Source organism: Balaenoptera borealis (genome assembly GCF_965194805.1).
Source record: "Balaenoptera borealis genome assembly, chromosome: 12".
Classification (NCBI taxonomy): domain Eukaryota; kingdom Metazoa; phylum Chordata; class Mammalia; order Artiodactyla; family Balaenopteridae; genus Balaenoptera; species Balaenoptera borealis.
Genome location: NC_138869.1, coordinates 17,380,923 through 17,404,548, shown reverse-complemented (window position 1 = coordinate 17,404,548; position 23,626 = coordinate 17,380,923). Strand labels below are relative to the sequence as shown.

Below are 23,626 nucleotides of genomic sequence, written 5' to 3'. Positions count from 1 at the left end.
TGGGGGAAGATTAAAGATGGGTTGTGTGCAGCTCAGACTTGAGTGTTTATCGAACCATCCAGACTACTAATTTGGTCGGGCAGGGGGATAAGAGGAGCAATATGTGCTGACCCACTTTATTACTTTTCTTGAGGCAAAAAAAAATGTATATCCTTGTCGATTTACATTCAGAAAATTGTTATTGCATCTGGACTGCTGAGGACAGGGTTCATTCTCTCCCTAGTACTTCCAATACTCCCCTCCCCAAATCAGAGACTTGAAACAGGGAATTTGTAGACATTTTGTGTTTCCTTCCTTATGGAGGATTCATTAGGTGCCAGACACTGTTCTTAGCACTTTAAAAATATTAAGACACTCAACACTCACAGGTAACCCTATAACATATGCGCTACTGTTTCAGAAATGAGGAAGCAGAGGCACAGAATCTAAGCAACTGTTCAAGGTTACCCACAGGTAGAGCTGAGATTTAATCCTGGCAGTATTGTCTGAAGCTCATGCTTTTAATTCCTGTACTGTAAGTAACGTACAGATCTTGGCATGTTCTACATAAGAAAATCGGTCAAGAATTACAGTTTCCTAATTCCATTTGCATCCCTTGAGAGAGAAAAAGAAACATCGTGGTAGTACCAGGGTCCCTCAAGTGGATTTTTTGTGTGTCTTACCTTGTCTGTGTGTAGACTGAGGATATAGCAATAATACCTGCTTTCACTTACACAGTGTAGGTTGGAGAACTGCCAGAAATATGGCGGAGGGAAGCCCTGATAGGTGGTATAGCCGCTACCTCTCCTCCTTGTCTCCAGTTCCTGCTTGCTCTGCTCCTGGGCTCCACGTACACTGGGGGTGTGTGTCTATATATGTGTGTGGAGGGGTGGAGAGCAGGGAACCGGGGGGTGTGGAGAGAGAAAGTGGGAAAGTGTTTATTACTCTAAGTACCTTCCCACTGCCCCAGGAGTTTTGCAGTCACTGCATTCTTTGCCTGCAGTGTTTATCTCCCAGGTACCCTCCTGGTTTGTTTCCTCACTTCCTTCAAGCCTTACATCAGATATCATCTTCTCATAAAGGACTTCACTGGCAACCCTACTTAAAATTGTAGTACCTTACCTGGACTCTGTGCCCCTTCTTTTTACTTCCTGGCAGTAATCAGCTTTCAACACACTGTATAAATTACTTAGGGTCTGCCTCCCCAATCTAGAGCGTGAGCTCTCTTAGGGCAGTATGTTGATTTACATCCCTGTCTATCCTCAGTGTGTTGAATATGGTCTAGCACATAGTGGGGAATCATTAAATACTTGTTGAATGAATGAAAGATGATAATCCAGTATCCCCTGTCAGTTACTCCCTGGTTAGTTGCTGTATTGCTTAAGCTAACAGGTATTTTTTGTTATAGAGAAGGTCATGGTCACCCACCTCCTCTCTGGTTGCAGGTCTATGGGAAGGAATTTGAGCATCAGTTGTCAGTGAAATAAAGCAGACAGGTGGATGACTTATTCAAAGCGCGCAACAACTTAATGGACATGCTTTTTACATTGTCTTTGGAAAGCGAAGGAAACGTTTTTCACCCCCTTTTGATAAGCCTGTGAATTCAAGTCAATGGAATTTTTTTACTGCCATTTATCCCTTTACAGAAGGAGTTTTTGCTTTGTGTTTGCCCAAATCAGCATGCATGCCACTTTACCTTAAGACGGAATGACATAGAAAAGGCAGAATGGCCAATAATTAGATGCACATTTTATGCTTGTCGTTTTGAAAGGTTATGAATCCCCTCTTTTACAAAGTTTTCTATAGAGGATACTTTAGGACAAAATATCTTTTCTGTACATCAATATGCTGGTAATTCCCCAAAAGAACAACTTTGTAATTTGAAAGAATTAGTAACAAGTATAGCATATGATGAATACATTTATTCTTTCTGTTCTCTATTGAAAAGAAATTGGCTTTCACTTATTTGCTCCTGAACTGAAGTTTCAAGACATAAATATTGACAAAATAGATTATCTCCTTCCCTAAGGGATGACTTTGTCATTTTTCTCCACTATATTTCTAGGTAAAAGTGGACTAATTCTACTGTTATCCAAACAGTAAACTGGAGGGAACCTATGGTACTACAAAAAAATTCCACTAGTAATCAGAGAATCAGGATTCTGGTTCGAGCTCCATCACTGAGTATCTGTGTGCCCACTTAACCTCTGAAAACCTTCGTTCCCTTGCCTCGAAAAAGGAGTTGGATTAAAAATCTGAAACCACTCACACTTAATGATACCATTCTTACTCAACATATCAGAATCTCCTTTGCTATTTGTTGGGGGTAACATACAGAGGGCAGTTGCCACTGTATATCAGAGCGTCGCTGAGTACTGGGCTCTAAGAAGAAGAAACCAGGTTCAGATCCCTGTTTTGACACCCATTGTAAGGGTGGGTTATCTCCAGGCCTCTCTCTCTCCGTCAGCAAGTGAGGAGGAGGAGCATAGGACCTGTCAGTAGGGTTGTTGTAGCGTGAGACGAGGCCTACTTAGTATTTTTATTCAGCACAGAGCCTGGCCTTATTATGATGCAGAGTTGTTATTTTCATTATTCTGCGTGTCTCTAAATAGGAGGCACACGTGTTACCTTTTGAGGAAGGGAAAGTAGAAGTTGACTTGTGATTTTCCTAAGCATCTTTTTGCCAAAGCAGAGCACATCTCTGCCTAAATTGAGTGGTTGTGGTTGTGTTTATCCTTCTCTAGCAGGACTTCTGGATTCAGTCAGTGAGGGAGGTAAAACCTAAGTCTGATTTGGGTTTCCTTACCAACTTTCAATTAAAATACCCATGTCCCACCAGGAAGGCTCATGCCTGGAGCCCACTGCCTGCCATGAACTAAATCTTATTTTTTTTCTCCTCCCCAACTTCATCAGGGACACAGTGACAGCCTTGTTTCCTAAGCAACGATATGCAAAATCACTAAAGTACCTACACACCAGAAAGAGAAGCATATGAAATTCAGCTTTAGGGGATCTTTCCTTTTGAAATATGTTGTTAGACTTTTGCTTGAACAGCTCTCAGATTGCTCCCTTTCACGCTTCCCGGTGTATGTACGTGTGTGTGTATATATACACTGACGCATTCACTATGTGCCAAATTGAAAACCTGAAACATTTAAGGAAAGACAGACATGGGGTACCTCAGCTGCTGAAGAGACAGGTGCAAAGGTTCATTAATATTCCTTGAAAAGCCACGGTGCATGTAACATGAAAGTACTGCCTGCAGGCGTTCCGTGTTCAGGCATCTTAATGTCAGGGAAGGCAGTGGGGAACTTAGGGTGTCATTGAGGAGATAATAACACCAGCAGTTCACCCCAGAAGGGCTTAAAGCAGATGGTCTCCAAGAAAGTGTGAAATTATGACTGAGGGCAGAAAAGACAACCTCAACCCTTTGGCTGTAGTTTTTTTTCATTGAGAAGGAGGGTCCTTTGGCTGTGGGAGGCTTGGAGAGAGAGCTGGGGAAAGTGCAGAAGCTTGGACAAATCTGGATGGTAATATTCTTAATACATGATAAGGAAAGCATCAGGAGCCAAAGCAGGTCTGGTACAATCACTGACACCTCCTATTGCACCGAAGAATTTATTCCTGTTAGCATGTAGGTTGGGAGATCCTCCACTCACCCAGGGCATAAGAGAGAGGCATTTCCAGCGTTTGATTTGAGAGCTACACAAATGAAAGAGCTCTCTTTCGTTGGTTACCAGTTGTAGCAGCCACCTGGTGCTTGAAACAGTCTGCTAGGGTTGCTGGTGTGCCCCCAAATTTTCTTTCTTAAATGGTGACTCATGATTGTAGAACACGTGCATGTGAACAACCTGACATGCAGGATTCAGATGCATATACCTGTGCCCCACCTCCAAATCTATCTAATCAGAATTTGGGGAGAAGAATGTAGTTCTGTATTAATTTTTAAGTGTCCCAGGAGCGTCTTTTTGCACACAAAGAATATAAAGCACATTAGGAGTATTACCACTGTTTTAGGTTAATGATCTTCTGAAAAGGCCCCCATTAAAGTGTATGAATTTCAGCTGGAAGCTAAGACTTTGGGGAATGATTAACATATAGTTATATATATATTTTTTCCTATAAGAAATAGTGTCCTGTGATGGGGAAGGGCATGGGAAAGGCATATTTTGTTGAGGCTCACCATACATATCCAGAAATCAGAAGAGGCGCAGTTCAAAGGAGGCAACTTCTAGGGTGCTGTTGATCATAGGACTGACCAGGTGAAGGTGGAGGCATAAAAATGAACTTCAGGTCCACAGAGAGAAAAATCTTTGCCTGCCACATTGCCGACAGCCTATTTGTGTGTATTTTTACGTACAAGTGCATGTAGACAATTGTCAAAAGGAAATAGAAGAGAAAGAAGACCAATAACGTGAATTAAACCCATGAATAAACTGATATGTATTTTCTATGAATTCAGTTTCAATTAGGGGTCATTTAGCTGCAGCTGATAAAACAACTCAAATTGGCTTAGATAAAGGCAGTCCTTTGCTCACATATCTGGGCATCTTAGGAATAAATCTTGCTTTGGACAGAACTGGCTCCAAATCTCGATATCATCAAAGCTCAGTCGGCCTCCATCCTTCGGTTTTGTTTTAGCTTCATTCTTGTTTTTTTGGCGTCATTCATTTTTTTTAGGCTGTCTATGTGGGGACCTTTGGAAGCTCCATGCTTCTTGCCACCAAGCAGTTCTAGGCTCTAAAAGGGATTTTTGCCCTAGTAGTTTCTTGAAAAGCTCTGGAATAGCATTTTTAGCCAAACTTACATCTTACGCATGGGAACCATAATTTAGTCAGGGAAATGCAATATCAACTGGCCAGGCCTGGGTTACCTCCTCCTGACTTGGACAGAGGATTTTAGTCTATCCAGACCACCTACTTTGAGAAAGTAGTTCACCAAAGAAAGGGTGGAGTGCTCTTACCTTAGGGAGGAGAGATGGATTCTGAGCAGGCAAAAGCCATAGATTTTCACTATATACTCATGTCACTAGGGAGGCAATAGTAAGTGAATTAGCGACCCAGATATACCAGATATTTAGACTTCTTTAGCCAAAACCCATCAGTTATATACATATGTGTTTTATATTCTTATTTGTTCTCATGAGTCAGTAGTAATATATTTGACTATAAATTAAAGAGTTAGCTATAGTGGAGCACAGAGGTTTTTAGGACAATAAACTGTGTGATAGACTAATAGTGCATACATCTTATTTCAATACCTTTGCCAAAATCCGTAGAATTATACAACACAAAGAGTGGACCCTATTGTACTCTATGAACTTTAGTTAATAATAATGTATCAGTTGGCTCATTTGTTACAACACATGTGCCACACTAAAGCAAGATATTTTTTTAACATCTTTATTGGAGTATAATTGCTTTACAGTGGTGTGTTAGTTTCTGCTGTATAACAAAGTGAATCAGCTATATGTATACATATATCCCCATATCCCCTCCCTCTTGCGCCTCCCTCTCAGATGTTAATAATAGGAGAAACTGTGAGCAGGGGAGAAAGGATATATGAGAACATGTACTTTCTGCTCAATTTGTTCTAAAAATAAAGTCTATTAATTAAAAATATAAAGTTAGCTCTACTTATCTGATTGTCTGTCAGTCCTTCTAGAATAAACACTCCATGAGGGCAGGGTGGTTGCCATGAGGGCAGGATGGTGTCTTCTTTGCACACTGTATGTCCTCTATATGTAACATTGGAAATGACATATAGTATATAGGCCCGCGAATGCTGATCAGAAACTGGGTCAAAATGTTTGATAATTAAGAATCCTTTTGATTTTAGAAAAGAAATATGGTGCACAAAACATGCCCAGTATTATGTAACATCCCCAGCTGAGTCTGGGTCAGCACTCCATAATCAAACACATTTATAATTCTGTAGCAAAAAAATGTGAATATTCATGCTAAGCTATATATAGCCTCACATCAGCTCAGGTCAGTTTTTGCCTCCAGTTGAGCTGCACAATATTTGTTGAAGCCATCTTTCTTTTCATACCTGAGGCTCGACATCAGAATCACCCAATTACTTTTTTTTTAATTGAAGTGTAGCTGATTTACAGTGTTGTGCCCATCTCTGCTGTACAGCAGTGACTCACTTTTACACATATATACGTTCCTTTTTTTAATATTCTTTTCCATTACGGTTTATCCCAGGAGATTGGATATAGTGCCCTGTGCTATACTGTAGGACCTTGTTGCTTATCCATTCTAAACATAATAGTTTGTATCTACCAACCCCAAATTCCCAGTTTTTTTTTTTTTTAAAGGAGTAATGAATCCATTGCTCCTGAAATGGGTCAGAGTTTGAGGTCAAGGTCAGAGTAGGATGTTTTGACACAGCTCCCCTTGCTGTTCTTTTCCACTCCTACAGACCATTCCTCTAGCAACATAGAATTTCTCTAAGCAGAGACCACTTTTATCTCCTCATGCTTTCCCACCTCCCCTCATTTCTAAGCTCTGGCGTTACGTACGACTAGGTCCTCATTATGTGTGACATGATGTGTGATGGCAGTGGCATCATTTTGTTAACCAGAGGACAAAGAAAGAGTAGAAGAGTTCACCTCTCGTTTGGATTTTCTTTCACTTTCTGCCTTCAAAACATATACCATCTGTCAGTAGACTTCTCTGTTGCTTGCTGTTTAAAATGCTCATTTGAGGGAGTTAAAATAAGGAAGATGGGGGCTTCCCTGGTGGCGCAGTGGTTAAGAATCCTCCTGCCAATGCAGGGGACACGGGTTCAAGCCCTGGTCTGGGAAGATCCCACATGTCGCGGAGCAACTAAGCCCGTGCACCACAACTATTGACCCTGCGCTCTAGAGCCCGTGAGCCACAACTACTGAAGCCTGCGTGCCTAGAGCCCGTGCTCTGCAACAAGAGAAGCCGCCGCAATGGGAAGCCCACGCACCACAACGAAGGGTAGCCCCCGCTCGCCACAACTAGAGAAAGCCCACATGCAGCAGTAAAGACCCAACACAGCCAAAAAAAATAAAATAAAGATATCTTTAAAAAAAAATAAATAAGGAAGGTGGAAGCAAGAACGAATGAAAGAAATGTGTTATCCTTTAAGTAGGAATGTCTGTCTCCTCTAGTATCTGTTTTGCCTCTGCTGCATTCAACTGAACAACCAAATAGAACCAAATGGAATAATTATTCAATAAAAATGCTGTGTGTAGGCAAATTTCACACATAAACCCTTGTGTGGGGCCTTCGAACATCCCCTGCTATTTATTTTATAAAGACGAACAACAGTTAGTTGTATTTGTAATGCTCATTTGACAGCTGTCCAGTCATTTCTACGATCAGTAGATTCAATTTTATTCAATTTTAAAGGAATTCTCACACTCGGGAAAATCACTGTTACAGTATTTCATTTGTTTCTGAATTTCCTTAGGTTATTGCCCATACGTTTTGTGAGTAATTTGGATCCACGGAGATGCTGCTGACCTTACAGTTTTTTAGCCAAAACGAATTTCCATGATCATTAGAAAAGCTGGAGGAGAGGGCTCACAGCCAGCCAGATACACTGGGCCCTGTGTGTGCCCTTCTTGCAACATTTGGTTCTCCCCATTGGGCTTCCCCCTTGAAAAAGCGAAATATGACCATGACGCTGGAGCACACCCAACAAACCAGCTTAGCGGGACTACCTGTTCCTTGTCCCCCGTAGCATGGCTTTGCTCTGCAATCCAGTAAGGCAGCGTTGTTCTCCCTGATGACACACACAGACACACGCACACACCCGCGAACACACACACAGCATTTACTCTCTGGATTGGTCAAGGGCTCGGGCTCTGCAGGATGCAGAGTAAAAGACACAACACGGCAAAGCCACTGTGGTTCGCATCAGGATGCTTCTGTGTGTGCCGAATGCAACAGTCCACCTGCCCTCCAGATGTGACCCACATAAAACTCTCATCTAAACCCATGGGCTCATGTTCTGAGCTTATATTTCAAGCCCTTGTTGTTCTGCATTAGGTCTCCTAGAGTTTGCTTCCCGAAATGAGATCGTTGCCATTTCTGCCCAAGACCAGGTGTTTAATCAAACAACCTATTTGATGTTGTAGGAAAATTGACTGTATATCATAGTCCTAGACTCTTGGCTGCTCTGGCAGTACTGTCTACCTGCCATGAGGATGAAGGGCCTAAACCACCCTCAGGTGTAACGCCTGGGAACTCTACAGCAATTACAAGTAGAATTGAATCCGGTATTTTTAGTTTTCTAGGATGAAATCACAGTACTACATTTTTGTCCTTTCCCAGCAGAGTTGTGTCACTGAGTTTGCAACAGATGAAAAATATTTCCAGCGGAAGAGAAGCGCGTTGACCAGAGGGCTATGCTTGCAAAACACGACCTTTTACCCCATCCCACATGGTAGCTACGGAGTAATCTAGCACACAGAACAAAACTCTGCAGGGTTGTTTTTCTTCATTGGTGTCCTTAATTGGTCTAGGGCTGAAAGTTACCTGTGCTCAATTCGTAATTGAAAGTACTAGTTTTCCAGCTGCAGAATGCACAGTAATGAACAGAGGTGCTGGGTCGGTCTGGCAGGAGCTCAGAAATCTGCCTTTTATCAAGCACCCCCAGGTAAGGGGGTATTGGTGCATGAGGTTACTAGACCACACTTTGAGGAATAATTATTTTGGAGATAGCTTGACTATTTTTTTTTTATTAAGTTATCTTCTATGAAATATTTACCCTGATTTCATCCCTGCTGTCTAATATGGCTCAGCCCCTTAATGACTTTCCTTCCCATGTCAGTTACCTTTTAGGACTGTTCAGAGATCCCTATTAAAAAAAAAATCTATATTTAGCATCAGTGGATTTTTCTAAGCTCTACCTCCCCTCTCACTTGCTCCTTTATGCATGTTTTCTTTTGCTGACCTTTCACTTGGAGTCCAGAGTTTGCTCTACTCTTATTCCCCGGGACCTGATACTCAGGCCTCTGTCTTGCTTCCCTGAGTCTACTATCACCTGAGATTCAGTCTTATTTTTCTCTGGTCAGTCTCAGTAAACTTCATGCTGGCCCGATCCATTCCAGTTCCTTAGCCCAGTCTGGCTTCTGGTAGCCTAACTGAGCAGCATCCTGCTTGCCTGGGAGAGAACTTTGGGGACATGCAGAAATGGGCCAAGTTAATTCAAAGAATAAAATAGAGAGTGAAATCAATGATGTCCCAAAGCTGCAGATAAAATGTGACATCTAGGGCTTCCCTGGTGGCGCAGTGGTTGAGAATCTGCCTGCCAATGCAGGGGACACGGGTTCGAGCCCTGGTCTGGGAAGATCCCACATGCCGCGGAGCAACTAGGCCCATGAGCCACAAGTACTGAGCCTGCGTGTTTGGAGCCTGTGCTCCGCAACAAGAGAGGCCGCGACAGTGAGAGGCCCACGCACCGCGATGAAGAGTGGCCCCCACTCGCCGCAACTAGAGAAAGCCCACGCACAGAAACGAAGACCCAACACAGCCATAAATAAATAAATAAATAACCCCCCCCCCAAAAAAAAAGTTAAAAAAAAAAATGTGACATCTAGCTATCACTTATTTTATCTGCAGCTTTGGGACATCAGTGATTTCACTCACATCTAGTGGTAGAATGTTGTTTTATTACTGTTTTTCTTAGAGTATTATTTTATTCTTAGGTGAAAATCATTTTTCTTTCTATTACAGATGCAGTACAGTTTTAGTCTGTGACCTGGGAAAATACATTTAGGAATAAATAATCTCTTCTAATCTAAAATTCTGTGATTCTCTGCATCTCTTTCAATAATCTAAAATTTTGAAGAGTAGCCCTGGCACTACATTTTATTTCTGGGCTGCTTGCAGGAGGACACAGGAAGAAGTTGGCTGACAAACATTGGTTTTATCTCTCCCCAGAATAGATTCTAAAAAGAAAAGAATCAAATGGGAAAAGGAGTTTGAGAATTGCTGGTTGAGAGCAATGTTTTTCAGTAACTTTTAATATTTAAATTAAAAGTTATTTAACTTTTTATTAACTTTTAAATTTAATATTTAAATTAAATTTATTTAAATTAATATTTGAGCAAAAGGGGAGAAAGGTTTAGAGTAGCCTGATCTTTAACCTAAATAAGTTTCTGGTCATGAAATCTCTACTCTTTTCTGAAGATCCAAACATTCCCCACTCTTCGTTGAAGCATGAAAGCAGGGTTTCTTTAACATAGATCTTCTCTCTTCTCTTTAAAACTATCCCTGAATAAAAATTGGAGAGTTTCTGTGGGATAGAGTTTAGGGATCATGGGTGGTGGGGGTGGAGGTAACCTAGCGACCGATTGGCAGTTAGTTGTCAAGGAGGGGAGAACCCAGAAAATCAGGATGTACCAGTATCGGCATTCGCACTAAATCCCCAAAACTGGGGCTGAGATCAGTGGTCTGGAATCTATGAGATTATATCTGGGTTTCTGACCACCTGGCTGCTTCCCGCATCCTTCTTCTTAACCATGATCTTTGAGACTTCCCGGAAGCATGAAAGATCCTTGCCTTCTCCTTTCCTGAGAGATCCCTAAAAACAATGTGAGCCCATTCCCCTAACTTCTCCAAGGCAGGGGAGCACCACCGAGACTTTTCACCCTATTGGTAATCCCAAAGTAAAAACATCAATCTGAACAGCCTGTCATTTAAATAAGATGAGATTCATTACATTTAAATAAAGGGTGGTTATAGCAGGAATGTTGTGTGTATCAAGTGAGGATAAGATTTTACTACAGGGAAGTGGACTAGTGCGTCTCCCTGAGGATGCCTGTTCTTTGTCAACGTGGTGCAGCCCTGGGGGTTCTCACAATTAGCTTCTTGAGTTGAACTATGAGTGTTCTAAGGGCTATTTTATACAGCTTTAGTCCCAGACTTTGACAGGTCCATCCATTTTCTTTGTGTGGGTTAGTTTTATAGTTTCCTCTTCCTGGCTTCCTAACCTCTCAACTGTTAGTCCAAACATGTGCTAAAATTCCTTCTCTAAATGTTTTCAAACAAGAATTCGTTGGTTAAACTTGGCTTAAGAGAGAAAGTCTAAGGGTGGGTCTAAAGCCAGCGTTGGTTGATGTTCTGCTCTTAGGAAATGGAGAGCTAGGATCAGAAGGGTCTGTGTTAGTACTTCTCAAATTTCAGTGTACAAAAGAATCCCTCAGAGAACCAGGTTGAAAGGCAGATTCATGGATCCCAGATTCTTCTGGTGTAGTCAGTCTGGACTGGGGTTTAAAAAAATAAGCATGCCATAATTACAATGCAGGTGGTCCACAGACCAACATTGAGGTGTATTGGCTTATTAATCCTTTCCTCTGTTGCTTTCTGAGATGCTCCTTTACCTCATAGGCTGAAAAATCACGGCCACTCCACTAGTTACATAGGACAACTTACTGAGATAAAGGAAAGGGTGAAGTTAATCTTCTCAGCTTTGAAAATAGCACATGCAAAGTGTTTTGTGTATGCCTTCAAGCCACTTGAAAGTCACTTTGTGGCTCCTACACACGGATAGAACAAACTTAGTGGTGCCTTGCTCCATGTTGCATTTGAGAATGTTACTCTCAGGGCTGTTTAACCCAGGCACCTCAAGGTTTGGGGGAAATAAAGCAACTCTTTAACTCATTTTTCTTAAAATATTGGTAACCCTGGTCTTAAAGGTATTAAAGTTCGGATATCTGTTTTCTACACCTGGATAGCAACTTTCTAAAATCTCTCCCTCCATCTTTGTGAAACCAAATAGTTCATGCTTGAAAGACTGTGGATTTCCTTAGATGAGAACTGAAATGCTGGTCCCTTTATGCTAATGTTAATTTCTAGGCAGTGAGCTTGGTTAACCAAGAGAAGATAAAAACTTTAGATGAAATGTGTCATTTATAGCAAATGCAAAAGCGTCATTATTATCAATTCTTGTTACAAAATACACAGAAAAAATATCCTTTTTGTTATTTAAATATGGCATGGATACATTGAGAAATAGTACAGATGTTAATCCAAAGTCTCTCAGCTGCATCCTGGATAATCATTATTATGTTTTATTCTTATTTGGAATTACTAGTAATAGACTGTGTATTTCTGTATGAAACTCAAATCAGGGAACACCAATGAACTGAGATGATTGATATTATATATATACACACATAATTTTGAAATTGAGACAACAATAGAAATATATTTCTCTCTTAAAGAAAAATCTACCAAACTTGCTGCTGTGTTAGTGATCTTGATGAGTAACGTTTGTCACTTAAGTAAATATGCTAAAAATTCACCTAATTCTTCAAGACTGAATTGAGCTGTTGACCAGTATCTAAATTTGTTTTGAAAATAACTGTCATTGAAAATCTGAATTGTAAATACGCAGATTTTGAAATATCTAGCTTTAAGAGACCAGTGTTTAAAAAAATACTTTTGTGTACTTTTACTCCGTGCTTTTATTCTGTGTTCTTTGGTAAATCCTGTTTTCTTTGTTTAACTCTCTCATTAGCCTGAGATTGTATACATGGACTGAGGAGAGAGGGTGGTGGTGGTAATATAATTCATGACACTTTTGAATGTAAATATCATGTGTATGTGCATGTGCGTTTATGGGAAAGTTTTCATGGCTTCTTTTTCACCCTTAACCAATGTAGAACCACTGAGTGAGTCCAACGCTGTTATTTTATAGATGAGAAAATTGGGGCATAGAGAGACTAGGTGATTCTCCATAGGTCATGGAGTTTGTAGCTGACACAAGGCATTGAATCTCAGTTCCTAGTCTTTCTGAACCCATATCCTGCTTATTCTCTCAACAAGGTCATTGGCTGTCCCCATTCCTCTAAACTTCTGTTTGATTTTCTTGTGTCCTTAATTTTTCTTCTTTCCCAACCTCAACATGCGGAGTTTTTAAAGCCCGGATTAAAAACCTTAAAAGAAATTACTTTACCATGTTTCACCTAGATCCCCAAATCAGCTTTCTTCTTTTTCCTCAGTCCTGATACACCTGAATGAGTTCAGTCTCATCCTATCACCTATCAACAAAAAGCCGGTTATGAAGGTTTTCCAGGATACCAGTCAAAATTCACAGCCATCAAAATAATCACATGTAAGGGGGAAATGGATTGTCAGCTACAGGGCGCTACTCAGTATCACTTTACATCATAGACACTGGCCCTCTGTCTCAAAATTTGTTAGGCAGTGCCTAAATCAGCTGACTGAATACATTAAAAAGTGAAAAAACACCTCAAATAGAACAAATCCTTATTGACCATCTTTGATGTATAAACTACTGTAGTTAGTACTACAAGACATGCAAAAATGGAGGCAAAGGGCTTTTTTGTTTCTTGTTAAGATCCCTGAAATTTTGTAAACACTTGGAACACACCTAGCACTTGGTAGGTTCTCAATAAATATACGCTGAATAAATTTACGAAAAATAAAAAAAAAAAAAATGGGTAAGATACAGTCATGCTTTCGAGCTTACAGTCCAAAGAAGGGGAAAGAAAGGCACAAATGCATTTAATAGAAAAAGATGTGTCCACAGAGAAATATGGATATAATTTATGAATCATGTGGTTAAAGGAAGACCTGAGGGTCTAGAAAAGCCTTCTAGGAAAAAAGGAACTAGATTGTAAAGAATGAAAACCACCTTCATGGTATGGGTGGTGAGGTGCCTTTTGACCAGTATTTATTCTGTGTTTACTATAGAAGCATGTGTACTCTACACTGCTACTTCAAATCTAGTTTGTGGATTATTCCATTCTTTGAGCTTTGTTGCTGCTCCATGACAAAATAAGTTTTATGCATTTAGTTTCTGTTACTGAGAGAAAGAATTTAGAAACTCATACCTCTTTGAACTTGGTATAGACCAGTCTGGGTATTACTGAACTCATGAGCTTAGTCAGTCCCAGCTGTGTGATACTTACACAAGTATCCATCTATGGGTCCATAACAGGTTGAAAAAAACAAACTGTTAATTTACCACACATAATTTGAGAATCATGAACTCTAGGTTATTCTTTATTTACCTACATATCCAATTTAAGAAAGTTTTGTACATATTTTAGCAGTACACTGCTGCTTCTCCTTAGTAATGTATTTACGAAATCATCATTGCTTGCTTCCAACTATAGTATCCCATTACAGAGCAGAGACATTCTAACTTTGTGACATTAGACAGTCTTCCAGGATGTCAGCAGCACAAAAGGCATGTAGGAGGCACAAAATGTGAACAAAGTAAAAGGCTGGGCTAAAGACAGGTGGAACAATAAGAAGTGGAGGAGAGAAAAGGGAAAGCCAAGCCATTCGGTATCTGGAAGTTGTTGGTAAAAATAAGTCATCAGTATGAAATAGGAGAGTCCATATCTCCACTTCATAATTCCAAAGATTATTCTTCAGTGGGAAATTTCATGCAGAGGCTGGAACGAATCTGTTGTGTATTACTATTTTTTTTGTTAGTTTGCCTCTTTTGTTTTCATTTTGTTGTTATTTCCTGTCATTGTCCCTATTTGGAAGATGTTCATTTTTGGACATTTTCTCTTCTGATTTCAGATGACTACACACTGCATGGCCCAATTTTCATTCAAGAACCAAGTCATGTAATGTTCCCTTTGGACTCTGAGGAGAAAAAAGTGAAGCTCAGTTGTGAAGTTAAAGGGAATCCAAAACCTCATATCAGGTTTGTTGACTTAAAAGCTTGTGTTCTCACGCATATACTTTCTATTATTAAAATCGACAAATACTTATGGAGTGCTGATTACATAAAGAGCTTTTAGATTGGCATCATTGGCTATCCTGAGATGCTAAAGAGATGCTCGTGTTCATGAAAAGTTTAGTACCCAGCTTCTGTTTCTGGCAGTACCAGGAATTAAATATCCTGATTGACCATCTCACTGAATGCCTTAACATTACTTCACAACATACTTTTTTAAAACACCTTTTTAAAAATGCATCAATAAACTGGCAGGAAAGAAAGAAATATTTAGTAAGTGGGTTTTGAACCCAGAGAAGAAAACTGAACACTGAAAGCAATTTTCACCTTGAAGGACTATGTGAACTGCAGCTTTGGATTTTGCAGTTTCACAGGGGACTGGGGTCACAAGACAAAGCCTTGACTCAACCAGAAGGAGAGTCTAACATGTGAACACCTTCCATAATAGACCTGGGACCCAAGGGCTACATTCTTACTGTGAATGTAATAAGAAGTAACCTCCCAAAGGACTGAAAAGCAAAAATTATTGCCTGTTTCAAACCTTGGTGTTAAGTGGTTTTAATAACAGATGAGACACAGCTGAAAGGAGAATTAGTAAAGTGCAAGATATATCTGAAGAAATCCTCTAAAAGCAGCAGAAATGGATAAAGAGGTGTTTCTCTTTATCCAAATATGAGAGAGAGAGGCAGAGAAAAAGGAGATTAAGAGAAAACGTTTACACATATCTAATCAGAGTTCCATAAGGAAAGGAAAAAAAAAATGAGGCAGAGGCAATATTTAAAGAGAAGGCTAAGAATTTCCCAAAGCTAATTAAACATTCAAAGCTACAGATTAAGTAAGGCCAGTGAATTTCAAGCAGTGCAAATAAAAATAAAGCCCTGTCTAGAATTACCATGGAGAGACAGCAAAACACCAACCCTAAGAAATGATCATAAAAATAGGCCAAAGTTGTAATACAGCTAACCTTCAAAGAGGTGACAATTAAACCAACAGCTGACTTCTCAATAGCAACAAAAATACCAAGACAGAAGACAGAATCTTCAATGTGCTGAGAGAAATTAGCTGTCAAATTTTTGTATAGCAGAAGTACTTTTTAAAAAGGAGAAGAAAGTAAATGTGTTTTCAGGCAGACAGAAACTGAAGTTTGACTCCAGCAGATCCTTACAAAAGAAAATGCTGAAAGATATACTTTAAGCAGAATAAAAATGATCCCAGGTATACTGTCTTAGATATAGGAAGGAATGATAAGTGACACAAATGGTAAAGGTTAGTATTTCCACGTAAAAATCAATTGCACTAAACAATAAAAATAATAAAAACAATACTGTATTGTGAAGATTAAAAAAGAAAAGTTAAAAGTCATGACAATATTAGAAATAAATTGAGAAGATATATACTGCACGGTGGATTATCCATGTGATTAAAAAAAATGAAATAAAGTTGGATCCCTACCTCACAGGGTACACAAAGATCAAATCCAAGTGAATAGAAAACCAACATGGGAAATTTACACAACTTTTAAAAGGAAATAGGCATACATATTTATGACTTTGTAGGGAAGAAAAAACTTTTCAATAATGACAAATAAGCACAAATCATAGAAGAAAATATTTAACTTCACTAAAATAAAGAATTTCTGTTTAGCAGAATATACTGGGATGGGTAAAATTATAAGCTTCCAACTGGGAGAAGATATGTTTAATACATATTATTTGCAAAGGATTAATATGTAAACTATTTAAAGAATTTCCACAAATCAAAAAGTAAAAAACAAGTAACCTAATAAAAACATTACCAAAAGACTTTATCTGATACTTCTTAGAAAAGAATATCAAATATCCATTAATCATATAAAGAGATTATCAGTGTATATTAAAATATACAAATTAAAACTAAAACGACACACTCTTTCAAACCCACCAAATTGACAGAAATTTAGAAGAGCAAATTTAACGTAATAAAAATAATATACATAAATATAACCTGGCATATTCATACACGGTAACCCCATGCAACAGTGAAAATCAATGAATTATAGCTACGAAAACATGATGGATCACAGGAACGTAACTTTGAGTAAACAAAGCAAGTCATAGAAGAATGCAAAGTTTATAATCCCGTATTTACTAAGTTCAAAGGCAGGTAAGATGGAGTAGTTGTTTAAGGATACTAACATACATGATAAAATCATAAAATCAAAGGAATGAAAAAGCCAAAATTCAAGATTATAATTAACCATTGAGATAGGAGTGATTGGAATCAAAATGGAAATAGGAGACTTCAAGAGTAATAATATTCCTTTTCTTAAACACAGATCTTTATTGTCTCGGGATTCTTTATATAATTTACATACATCTCATAAATATTATTTTACCTCTATTCAGATTTAACGATGAAAACCTTAAGCTAATAACCAATATGTAGTAGTATGTAAAAACCAAAAGAGTATATGGCACACGTGTCATAGTTTAGGGGAGGAAGAAATTGGAGTCACCCGGGGGGCACAGAAGTGGAATTTGAACTGAGGTAGGTATTGATAGTTTTCAAACTGGCAGGGGGCAAGGGACATCCCATACAGGATGGTGGTATTAACGTAGTGGAAATTGTTTTAGAATTTAGTTTGTGTGCCCATTCATTCATCAAACATAGCATTATTCATCAGACCACCCCAGTGTTTTTCAAACTGTGAATTCCAGGGTCCAAGGAGTTGGCTCAGGAATTACCTGGGGTGAGTTATTGTAGAGTTTCTAACCAAGATTCCATCATGGTAGCTCTGCTTTGAACTAGGGTATATATTAGGATTCTGAAAAATACATCCTCTAGGAAAGATGTTTAAACCACTGCATTAAAGCAGCTGCAATGTTCCATGCTAGGTTTGAGGTATTCAAAGATTAATAAACTACATATTCAAATAGTGTGCTTTGGGGGTCAGTGCCTGGAGGTGGAAGTACAGGGCTATGCTGGAAGTGTGACTAAAGGATGTCCAAGTTCTAGGGCATTCTGGAGGAAAGAAAGTCTGCTTCAGGATAGAGAGGGAAGGTATCAGAGAAAGTTTCACAGAAAAGGAGCTATTTAAGTGAATTTGGAGGGCTAGTGACCTTTTGTCATAGGGATAAAAAAAGGAAGTACATTCCAGAAAGAAAAAAAAAAAACAACTCTCTAATGGACCATATAATTAGGGTGAACATGTAATTTATCATCCAAACCAGGACACTTCTGAGAGCAAAAGGCCACTGTTAATAATTATTCCAGGAGGACAGGTGTAAACCCAGCAATGTCCTGGGTAAATCAGAATATGTAGTTATTCTCCCTATAATATGTTGAATTCAAGGCTAAATCAAACATTTTTAAATGCTTTATGTAGTAAAATAAACGCAAGAGGCAAAGGTTCCTACATACATAAATGATGAGTTAAATGGCCCCAATTTTTAGTACATTGCCAAGTATAAGTTCAGATGTTAGTCATAAATGAGAACGAATTTTGCAGCAGAATTTGGCAGGTTGCTGCTTTGTTTTTCCCCAAACTCTGACCTTTAATTAACATTGCTTTTGTAACATTGTTTCTAGATATAGGGGCTTGCTTTGTTATTTAAAACAAGCAGAGGAACAGCAACCTATTATGTTTTTAAAGATTGCCAGGAAAAGCTGAGAAGAAAACTTTTAATCAAATGCACTAGCAGTTGGTAGCAGTGTACTTCACTTTCCTTTATACTTCTGGTAGTTTCTCTGTGACGAAATAGCTGATTGGTACCTGGGAGCTAAAAACTCCCTTTTGTAGAAGGAAAGAACAAGAGAAAGAATGGAGAGATCAGGTATTTTCAAACATCTTTCTGGCTGAACTTTTTCAGTCTTCAGGCTGACTTTGAGGGGAGGAACCCCTAGGAGAAATTCAAGGTGAGTTCTTCATAGGGATCTTCGCCATTAGGTTTTCCCTCAGATGCCCCGACTGACCTCTCTTCTTTGTGTTTGTTCCCTGAAGGGAGCCTTCTCTTTTCATTGTTTCCTGCCTCTCAATTTTGAAAGGATTGACCCAGACCCAGAAAAACTTAAGAAGTTTTGACTTGTGCCCACTTTCCTTGTGTTAAAGTTCCTGAAGGACATGTGACATTACTTATGGCTCTTAGCCTCCATTTCCCGATGGAAAGAATGGTCAAGTACTTGGTGGAAATACTTCTGCTGTGAAGTTTGTATTCAGCTTGGTTTGCAGACAACAAATTTCAGGTCAGAAAGGTCCTGCCCCTTCTTCGGTGCCAAGCTGAAACAGTGAACAAAGAGAGGGTTTTGCTACAACACATCCTATAGACAGCTTCCCAGCAAGGTCTGAAAAATGATACCTTACAGAGCTTCACAGTGTCAGTGTTTGGTTGTGCACAACCTCACTCTCTGGAGAGAATGGGGTTGTGATTCCCTGAATAATTCGGAAATCAGCTTACAAGACTCACCCATGTCCTGGCCCTTGGGAGAATCTCTTTGTGTCAAATGAGCATCGCCTCTATATTACCAGTTCTTAAAAGACTCCTCAAACATTGAAAATGAATTGTGAATGTTTTCAAGACTGTTTCAGTGTGGAATAAGGAATTCAACGCAGTCCACATTCAGTTGGAATGAACAGTGACTGCATCGCAATAAAACTTGGTATAGTGCTGTGTAATGGAGACCCAACTGCGTTTCACAACAAGCGCCTTATTTTCTAAATATTCCGTTTTCCTGTGCTATTTGTATGTAAAAGCGGGTAATAAAGTAGATTAATGGACTTTCTGCAGAGCATTCTGGTTGAGATGACGAGTGTAGACAGACCCACAGAGGTGTTCTCATTATCCCTACGAAGACTTTTCTAAAAAGGCTCACGTGGTCCCATTCCTAAATTCCGCCTCTGCTTGCAGCTCACATTAGATTGCAATTTCCTCTTTGAGTTCTTACACTTGTCATATTAAATTGCTCGACTCTCATTTGAAGTGAGAGTTATGACAGAGATGTGACCAGCTGACTCAAAAAAATGTCTAGGGCAAGCAGTCAGCCCTGGAGATTCATGAGCATATAGACCTACTAGGATGTAACCCAGTCGTTCTCTTTTTATTGCTTATTACTTTCTTGTCTGTGTCAGAACACAGAGAGAATTACTGTCAAGCTTAAGAACAATGTCAGTTTCTAATACCCATCTTCTTATAAAAAAACACATAAAGAACTATGTCCCATTTCCTGATCTGGCCCACCTTTCCCACGCCTCATATTTCCATATTTTCACCTTTCAAAGACATAGACGTGAACAAACGTACACTGCTGTGCTGTGGTGGGCTAGGATGCTTCTTAAATTGTGTATGCTCAAAGCTAAAATATCCAGCCAAGAAGTAAAATATTTAGTGAAATACCACAAGCCTTTATTGAGCACACTGAGTGTCAAGTTCTAGGTTACTAAAGGGAGACTACGAAAGTGATATAGGCAAATTATCTATGGTGAAGGCAGAATTCCCACCTAGACAAGCAAGGAGAATTCTGTAGGAGCTTGGGGGAAGCTTTGATTTATCTTGACTAGGAATATTGAGGAAGACTTCATTAGAAGAGGTGTAGTTTAAGGTTGACTTTGAAGTGTGAGAGACGTCTTGGTGGAAAGAAAGCACTCATTCTTTAAACATGTTTTTGATGATACCCAGTATCCAAAATCTTGAAACTAACTGGCCTTCATTTTTTTCATTTAAATCCTTTTACATTATGCATACCAGCCCTAGTGCCCCAGAATGTTATAAGAGGATACACAATGAGTATGTATGTACACACACACATTTAAATAGTGTTTTTTTACCGTTTGAAGGAAATAAGATCACTGTTTCTCATTCTTTACTCCCGTTATTGCTTACGATCAATTTCCTTTATGGTCTAGTGTTGCCTTATTTTTGGCCTCCCAGTGTGACGCTACTAGGAGACGGTTGATAATTCAGATACTCCGACTATGCTATATTCATTACCTGATGTTTTATGTAGGATTGTGGGGAAGGAAGAGAAAAAAAGATAATGATTGTTTTGTATTAGTTCAAAAGTTTGTACGTATTAAAACAACTTACTGAAAGGCAGTTTGGTTAAGGTAAGGTCTCTCTGGAATGTTATTGGCTGTTTAAAAAAAAAAAAAAGGAGATCTTGTTACCAAAGCTTTGCTGTTTAAATGTGTGAGTCCCACTAAAACTAATTTATTGGGCCAGGCCCTATACTCAGATACACAGATGATCCACGTAAACAAACAGAAAAGCAAGAAAACCCTCTTTGTGTCTGTTACCTAATGGCCTGATCTACAGTTTATTGGGCTGGTTGATTGATGTTTGAGTGCCTGTAGCTAAGGAGATCTTCAAAGTGATCCCTGGTGAAGGCTAGTTTGGTTCCTAAGACAACTCTAGATCAATAGAATTCCTCTGCTTTGTAGTCAACCATTTCAGTCATATTAAGGACCAAATCAAAGCAACTCTGCAATTTCATCAAATACTCAAGCAATCTACCGGAAAATGGTGTATTCTGTCATCTGTATAGACCCATTTAAAGAATGACGGCAAACCAGAAAAAGGACTTTTACTGAGGAGTGCTATTTGAAGAAAGTTGTACAAGATGCTATGGGAATTTTCCAAAAAAAAAAAAAAAAAAAAAAAAGGGAAGTGTCTGTAGCTTTGTAAGTAGTCACAAAAACAGGTGTTAAAATTTTAATATCTCGTTTACTTCAAAAGGACATGCTCTTTTAAAGCACGTCTATGCATCTATGTTGACACCATTGCTGGGTAGAGCTTTTCTATTTTTTTTTTTTTTTACCATGGTTAAAAACCAGTCACAGGTGATATTTCATGCAATTCATACTTTTTATATATTTTAGACAACTCAGAAGTATTGATTAATATTACAAGGCTTTATCTACTGGCATTTTTATACTATAGGTGGAAGTTAAATGGAACAGATGTTGACATTGGTATGGATTTCCGCTACAGTGTTGTTGAAGGCAGCTTGTTGATCAATAACCCCAATAAAACCCAAGATGCTGGAACGTACCAGTGCAGAGCAACAAACTCGTTTGGAACAATTGTTAGCAGAGAAGCAAAGCTTCAGTTTGCTTGTAAGTAGCAATTATATCCTGCTCCAAATGTGACTTTGAGTTTTTGTGCCTTGTACCAATCAGCCTTTAAAACAGTTTATCTTAAAAAACCAAACAGATTTTAATTTGTCATGTTGATCTTCTTTACCCTTTTTTCATATTTGCAAAATATCTTTCATTGTAGGGTAAACTGTAAATCTGAATGGGAAGATGTATTCTTCTGCTTTTATAAGGGTTGAGATAGTTTGACTGTATGATAATTTGGTTATATGATGCTCTATACACATAAATTCACATACACTCAAATTTACATACATATAAGTTTACATGTACAACAAATTACACGCACATACACCCACACACATTTTAAAGCGAGTGTGTATAAGCAAGCAGTTGAATTGCCAGTAAGTTAATAGTCAATGTGACAAGCGATTTAGCCATAAAGCTCACAGTTGGAAAAGAAAAAAGCTTGGTAGTCTCTTAATCCTATAATTCTCTAATACTTTTTCTTATTTGAAGGAAAAGGAAAATTTTAAAAGCAACTACAGAAAACAAAAAGTAGAGGCAATCAAAGCTTTACCTTTTATATTTCTGGTTTAGAACATTTAAAAAACAAATTGCTATCTCTTAAGACTACCAGCTAATGAAAGTTCATGAGCATGTGAAAGATAGTGGAATTTAGAAATAGCAAGTTGAAAATAAAATCCACAGGCAAGAGCAGTGAGTACACATTTGAGTATAGACACCTTGGAGGATTGATGTTCAGCTGTATTTTTAAGGGTTTATGTATTTGCCTATGATTATATATTTCCTCGTGTAAAATCCCAACTCATATAGCAGTGCATGAATGTCAAAGCTTTCCTAATTACAAAGTCTGTTGGCAGTAACACTGTAGGATATTCTCATTAACAAAATCCTCTCCAGAAACTCAATATCAAATATACCTAATATTCAGTACTTAATTTCTTATTGCTGTTTGGTGGCATTTTTATTAGTTGAGAAATGACTTTTCTAAGTATTAGGTATATATGGGATACCAGGCTTATTTTCTTTGTGAATGTCTTCTGCAGTAGTCTTCCAAATAATCTAAGGTGAGAGAAAAAATAGGAGGATATGTCTGATTGAGTGCTACAGAACCAAAGTGTTTATTTCTTTTGGTTTAACACAAATGTGGTATCTATATTTTTAACAAATAGATTTTGTTGGATTCATTTTAGAAAATAATCATAGACTCTCAGAGTAGGGAAATCTCTGTATTCAATTACTCTTGTACTTCATCGATTCTTGGATTTCACAGCGTAGGAAATTTTTTTAAAAACAGTAACAATAACAGCAACAGAAAAGAGATTAACATAGCATTAACAACCTTTTGCTTTTCTAATTTATGACATTTAAAAAACAAATTACTAACTCTTAAGGCTCTCCTTTTGTAGAAGTCCAGGCATTTCTACTACTAAAAATATTGGAAAGATAGAATCTCATATGCAGGGATAGCCATTTAAATACAATAGTTTAGCCAAAGTAAAAGCTCTACCACTCGTTTTGTGGTTGAGGTGCCTGAGTTTGGAATCCACCCTGCTTATCCCACTTCTTGTGCCTAACATCCTGCCACCCTCAGAATCGTCAGCTGATAAGCATTCAGCTTGAAAAATTCTGAAGGTAGAGAGCTCACCTTTTCATCACAAAGCATCCTGACCCGTGATTGCTGTAGTTGTTCAAAAACACAAAAACAAGAACAATATCTCTTCCTTAAAATTGAGCTAAGTATCTAAATCTCTATCACCTTCACTCCCAGTGCTTACTCTATGATCTGGTTAGGTTCAGACACGTGAAAATATGTTCATGTCCCTTGTCCCATAATTCTTTTCTTCTCCA

At 38.6% G+C, this 23,626-nt stretch overlaps 1 protein-coding gene across 9 annotated transcripts in view; it reads left to right on the top strand.

Annotated features, from left to right (window-relative positions):
• CNTN4 (contactin 4) overlaps positions 1–23,626 on the top strand; it is a 950,427-nt gene that overhangs the window by 621,333 nt on the left and 305,468 nt on the right. For all 9 annotated transcript variants that reach the window (XM_082345360.1, XM_082345363.1, XM_082345356.1 and 6 more), the window contains 2 exons: positions 14,526–14,652; positions 21,597–21,772. In XM_082345360.1, coding sequence (XP_082201486.1) covers positions 14,526–14,652; positions 21,597–21,772 — 303 coding nt within the window. The remainder of the gene's footprint in view (positions 1–14,525; positions 14,653–21,596; positions 21,773–23,626) is intronic.